This window comes from Nematolebias whitei, chromosome 17, assembly GCF_014905685.2.
Source record: "Nematolebias whitei isolate Nwh7 chromosome 17, NemWhi1, whole genome shotgun sequence".
In the NCBI taxonomy this organism is placed as follows: Eukaryota; Metazoa; Chordata; class Actinopteri; order Cyprinodontiformes; family Rivulidae; genus Nematolebias; species Nematolebias whitei.
The window spans coordinates 18,266,125-18,272,248 of NC_056514.1; the positions used below are offsets into that span (position 1 = coordinate 18,266,125).

Here is a 6,124-nt window from a genome sequence, read left to right on the forward strand (position 1 = left end):
TATATATATATGCAAGAGATGGAGTTGTTTCCTCATGGTGCTTTGTAGTCAGGGTGCTTTATTGTTGTGACAAGACTTTCTGACCACCCTCTGTTCAAAATAACTAAAAAAACAGATGGGAGTTCCAGCATCTGATGTGTTTCTGCCCTTGTGACTTGTTATGAAAGGATTTTTCAGCAAAAACTCTGATCCTGTGAGAGCTCGGCCGTTCTGTCAGAGTACTGGCACCCTGCTCTCCACATTGATCCACTGGATCTGCACAAATTACGGATTATGAAGATCCCTGACTAGTAGAATTAACAGCACTCGTCTCTGTATCTGAAGCCTCTACAAAGGTCTTTTCATCTGCAGGTGATTGAACTTTAATTCGCTGCATATCCCAACTGACAACCATTTTTTAATCCAAAACCAGTTTGGCACAGAAGCTGCTGTACGATGGCAGAAGTCCACTTTAATCTTAGCAACACTTATTCTAGCTATTACCTTTTCATTCCTTTCAGATTTAAACTGTATTGCTCTAAACACGTTGTTCAAGAGTTATGTATAACAGGTAAGATATTAGTTGTTAATAACATTTCTACAGACTTGAAAATTACCAGAATGTCCCCTGCAAAATAAAAGCAGACAAAGGCATTTTCTAACAACGCTATTAAAACTTCTCTTACTTCCTATTGCAGAAATTCTGATTTTATTTAGACCTTTGTCTTGTGATTACAGTCGGCTGACTGATTCTTGGTGAGGCAGAGGATGCATTACCTCGCCACATCTTCCTGAGGGAGCACACTGTAAACCGTCATCATATCTAGAGCGTCTGCGTGCCCCCAGCCTGTCCTCAGAAACCGCTCTTTCTGAAAAGCACGGAACATTTAGCAATTTAACACAAACATCATTGCTAAAAGTCATAAAACTACAATATATAAGCATTAAATGAGGAGCATGAAGGTACCTGAGAGTCCAGAGACCGACAGACCTCAACTCCAGCCAGGGTGCACCGACGACGCTGCAGGTTCTCGATCATCACCTGACCAAATCGATCACTCATGTTCACCTGGACGGACAGACGAGGTTGACTGCATGCGGCATCATTTACTGAATCAGATGGTTTAAAGACGACGCGTCACCTGCTCATAGTTTATAAACATGGCGGTGTGAAAGGTTTCTGCCGCCCAGTGAACCAGGTTGGAGGACTGCGATGGCGTCATATAGACCAGCACGCACTCTGACACGAACACTGTTGGCAATCTGTGTTTGAGAAGAACCATGAACAAACCGTCAAACGATGTGGGAGACTTCATCATAAGCAAATTAAAAACTTCAACTCTGTGATTATTGGCAATAATTTTTTGCCTGTTAGCAAAATATCTCAGAAACACTGGATGGATCTTAATGAAAGATGTATAAAATACTCGTGTATACATTTAAAAGAGATTAATTCAAGGTGGCCACCAGTTAATCAGCATTAGCCAACATAAAATGGCTAAAACTCTGTCAGATGTACAAATACTATAATAAATACTCGTTACCACCCTTTTTACACAGACAGATTTAGAGACACTCATTCTGGGTGTGGTCTGCTCTGAAATCAGACCCAGATGGCAGACATTACATCTGCACATCAGCCGTCTGGTCGCTCTTCACAGTGAAACTTATCTGAAGCCGCTTTCAGTCAGAAAACGCAGAGATAAGCTGCACTTCTACCACCTGCAGAAGTGTGCACAGAAAACAACTTCAACTTGACAACAAACAGTAAAATCAACACTAACCTCAAAGTAACTTAAATTGTGCGACGGCTGACTCAGCATTTCCCTGTTTTATTTATTTATTTTTACAATCTAACCATTTCTACAGACTTTGTGCTACTTTAGCCACTTAAAACATTCAGCTCATTCAGGAGACACGTGCTAAGATCTTTGTTTTTTGTAAGCGTTTATGCATTTTAAAAAATATCAACTTTATTTAAAACAAGTTACTCAGTAAAATACACTCAGATTTCATCAGTTCCATCAAAAACATTGTTTCCTTTAAGATCTGCTACTTTTGACTTCCTAGACTACTGTTAGCATTTAGCTTGCATTTTGTTACTTTTAGCTAGCCTTTTGATAGTTTTGGTAGCTTTTTGACATTTTCAGCTTTTAGCTAACCCTTGATACACCAAAGTCCATGTTCAATAATCCAGGTATATAAGCCAACAATTTTCAGTCAAGTCAAACTGGATGATAACCACTTGATACTTTTAGCTTTTATCTAGTGTTTTACCGCTTTTAGTTAGTTCTTCATTAGTATTAGCTTCTAACTAGCCTTTAGCTACTTTGAGATTCTAGCTAGCCTTTTGGAACTTTATTTAGCCTTTCACTACTCGTGGCTTTTAGCTACTCTTTTCCTACTCTAGCTTTTAGCTAGTCATTTGCTACTTTTACTTACACTTTTCCTAGTAGTTTTGTTACTTTAAGCTATCTTTTTGCTTCTTTTACCAATTAGCTAGCCTTTTGCTACCTGTCTTTTAGCTAGTGTTCTGCTTCTTTTAGCTTTAACAACTCAGTACAGATTCTTCAGTAAATTTCAGCAGTTGTTCAAGTCTCAGTGGTTTCTGTAGTTCAGTTTAGAGACTCTCCATCCCAACAAGACAAAGGGGGATTGTCAGTATTAATAAAAATATTTAATCTAATAACCCATTGCACATACTCTGGGTTAAGGTGGAACTTCTTTAGCTTTTCATCCAAGCTGGAGATGTCTCGGAGGTCTGCTCCGATGATGCAATAACGGTCTGACTCAAGGTTGTGGGCATCTGAGGAAAAACAAACAGAGTCAGATATTAAGATGAACTAAATGTTTCAAATCATTAATCTATCATAACGAAGATGATGAATGTTAAATACCTATCAGTAAGGAGTCTGTTGAGTGCACATCAATGATAGGTTTGGACAGAGGGGGCCTGGTTCTTATAAAAAAAAAAAAAAAAAACACAAGTTACAATTAAAACAATAAATTAGCATAAAAAATGTGTAAAAGTCAAGTATTTGTACACGCAAACTGACTTGCTTCCCAATCTGAAAAGTGTCTAAACATCATTATGTTGAAATTAAATATAAAGCTGATGTACAGCTTGGGTTCCACATCAGCAACCAGAACAAAAACTCATTTTAAAGGAGGATGTGACATTTTTCTGCACACTTATAAACTATTCAATTAAGATATTATTATTAATTACGTAGACAGGCCAAATATATTTTGCACTTTGCAGGAATTAAACAAGAAATAAGCATACAAATATATGGCTCCAACATATTTCCTGTTTTAAATTTCAGACGGACCTTTACAGATTTTTCTCTCACTATTTGAGACCTTGCTGATGTTCAGACCTTGACTGTAAATATACAGTTCGGATAAAAAAAACGATAGTGGGGAGGACACTTCTGGAAAAATTAAAAGCTGTTTTATGTAACAAGGGTTTAAGTCTTGTTTTAAAACAACGTTTATTTTGTTCAACTATTTTCTAATCCAGAGTATGACAGTAAAAGTAGCACATCGGATCGAGTACTTTGTGAGTGACAAGCTGTAAACATGATGTGCAACAACTTTTAATTAAGAAGGCTTTTACATATTGAGCTAAACTATATTTAGATTAAACAAGTCTTAAAACCACTTTATGCGTTTAGAAATTCAAATTCCTCTATTTTAGAAAATTAAACAGCAAAAAAGTCAGTTCTTTTGTGTTTGATTTTATTTTTTCCAAATTTAAATCAGAGCTAAAAATACTTAAAGCATATTTCATACATTTTCATATTTTAAATCTGCATAGAAACTGTTTACACTAAGAAAAAAAATTCATTTACACGCACTGAACTGTCTTATTTAAGGCTTTGGCGCCCCCTATAGGTATTAGCTTGATATTACACCTCCAAACACAATTTTTTTTTTTCTTGTTTTGCGTTTCTTAAAGTTTTACTTTATCTTTTATGGCTCATCATATTAAACACTTTTATTTTCTTCCAAACTAAGCAAACTAACATAGGAACACACTTCAGTGACTACATTTGAACAGAAAATTGCTGCCCCAGAGATTCATCCTTCCGTGTACACCAGAGACCTACTTTATGTAGTGGATTTTCTTGGCAACAACAGCTGGAAAGTCAACTTCAAATATCTTCTGTGGCAGGAGGTTTTCGTCCTAGTACACACACATGCGCACGCACACACGAGACAAGCCCAAATCTCAGAGAAAGATTTTATGAATCAGATTTGCAGCATGACAAAAGGTGGTGATCCACACATTCACCTTTAGTCTCCAAAACGTGGTGTCCAGCCCAGCCCCCATGTTGATCACTTGGCACCGACAGTCTGTTTTCTTTATAAATGCATCGAGAAGAAGGTTCACTCCTTTAACTCGGGCGTAGTAACCTGTTCAATCAAAGAAGTGGACACGAAGAAAAGACAATGGGTTCACTGTGCAGCTAAAATAAAGAAGAGACTGAGAAAGATGAGCACCACTTCCCCCACAGAAGTCTGGATCTACACATAAAGAACGGAACTGTGATCCGCACGATACGTGTGAACATTTTAGGGATGGATTAGTGGTGAGCTGGCACAGTACTGTAAATCTAACCCGAGAAAGTCACATATTTCGGTTTAATAATCATTTGTGTCATCATAAAGCAAGTAATTCTAATGATTACTGGTAAACCTGTGACTTACTACACACCCACCCACCAAGCCAGTCAGTCAGTGAGTGAGCATCACAAAAAACAACAGAACCAGCAGGGAAATTGAAACAAGTCTCTCCCAGGGGGATCCAAAGGTCTTCCCAGACCAGAAAGAATATAATCCTTTCAACGAGTTCAGGGTCTACATGATCTCCTCCCAGTGGAACGGGCCTGGGAAAACTCCAAACTCCTCACCTTATCTCTAAGCCTTAGTGTCAGCTCCTTGAGGAAGCTCATTTCAGCTGCTTGTATCCAGGATCTCAGTCTTTCAGGTAGGACTCATACCTCCTGACCACAGGTGAGACATATAATATTGACGGAACAATGAAACAGCAGCTTCACCTTTCAGCTCAGCGCCCTCTTCCCTGTTCAAACAGAATAAAGAACATGCTGTAAAAGGCACATTGCATTACTTGCCTCTGTTAATTTCTGGGGCCTTCCGCTCTCCTACAGATCTCACAAAGTACTGGATGTATGGGTCCTTCCAGTAGGATTTACTGGTGGCAAACCTAAAGAATGGATGACACCAAATGGACGAGTAAATAGGTAATGATGTATATTTTGACAAACAAAACATTCACTATTTTTTAATAAGAAACAGCCTAGTAAGAACAGCTTGAATAACTAATTAGGTGCAGCTTTCTGCACCGTTTGTGTTTGCAGGATTCACTCGGCCTAATAATAAACTGCACATTACTGCTCACAGCCATGTGCCTATTATCGGACAGAGCCAGGAAATGACCAAAGCAAAGTTGTACATTTTAGAATAAATGGCAACAAAGCATTAGTAAGCACGATTTGCATGTCAGCTGAGCGTTAACCACTGAAAGTTTTGTAAAAAGGGAGTCATTTGGGTCTGAATGTTACCTTTTGCAGGTGGTTGCGTCGTCACAGGTGGCCCTGACAGCTTCATCCGCAGTGTCCGTGTCTGTGAAGAGCTGCCGAGCGGCCATGAATGATCGATGATGACCTGATGTAGCAAAACATTCAGCCCTCACCTGCTTCAGCTGGTTAGCCAAAAGCGGCTAACAGAAACAAAAGCTGCGAGCTAAATAAAGCTGCTGACTCCCTTATGAGTCATAAACTGAGAGTTTTGTTTAAACAAGAAGAACAAAGAGAATACTGTCCGTAAATAAAACCGCGAGCGCTAAAAACAAACTAACTCGAAGACAGAAATGTATGGACATCACCAACCGGAAGAATAACAACAGAACTTCCGGTTATACGTTTCTTTTCAAAATAAATGTATTTTTATTGCGCACTGTGGTTGTGGAAATATATATTTTTTTATCCTTGCAAAAACAGTGCTATTTTACAAAATAGGTAAGAATTTATATATAAAAAATGTCAGACACTATATGTTACTATAAAGAAAGTAGGCTTGATTTATCTTCAGAAAGAAACTCACTTTATTTTTATTCGTT

The 6,124-nt window shown here is 38.2% G+C and overlaps 1 protein-coding gene across 1 annotated transcript in view; it reads right to left on the reverse strand.

The window, feature by feature from the left end:
* The window catches only part of lcmt1 (leucine carboxyl methyltransferase 1), a 6,918-nt gene extending 1,008 nt beyond the window's left edge, over window positions 1-5,910 (reverse strand). The window contains exons 1-9 of the mRNA XM_037690729.1: window positions 5,568-5,910; window positions 5,118-5,209; window positions 4,277-4,398; window positions 4,092-4,168; window positions 2,877-2,938; window positions 2,683-2,785; window positions 1,122-1,242; window positions 947-1,048; window positions 757-848 (exon numbers count right to left, since the gene is read on the reverse strand). Coding sequence (XP_037546657.1) covers window positions 757-848; window positions 947-1,048; window positions 1,122-1,242; window positions 2,683-2,785; window positions 2,877-2,938; window positions 4,092-4,168; window positions 4,277-4,398; window positions 5,118-5,209; window positions 5,568-5,653 — 857 coding nt within the window. The 5' untranslated portion in view covers window positions 5,654-5,910. The remainder of the gene's footprint in view (window positions 1-756; window positions 849-946; window positions 1,049-1,121; window positions 1,243-2,682; window positions 2,786-2,876; window positions 2,939-4,091; window positions 4,169-4,276; window positions 4,399-5,117; window positions 5,210-5,567) is intronic.
* Window positions 5,911-6,124: the final 214 nt, after the last annotated feature.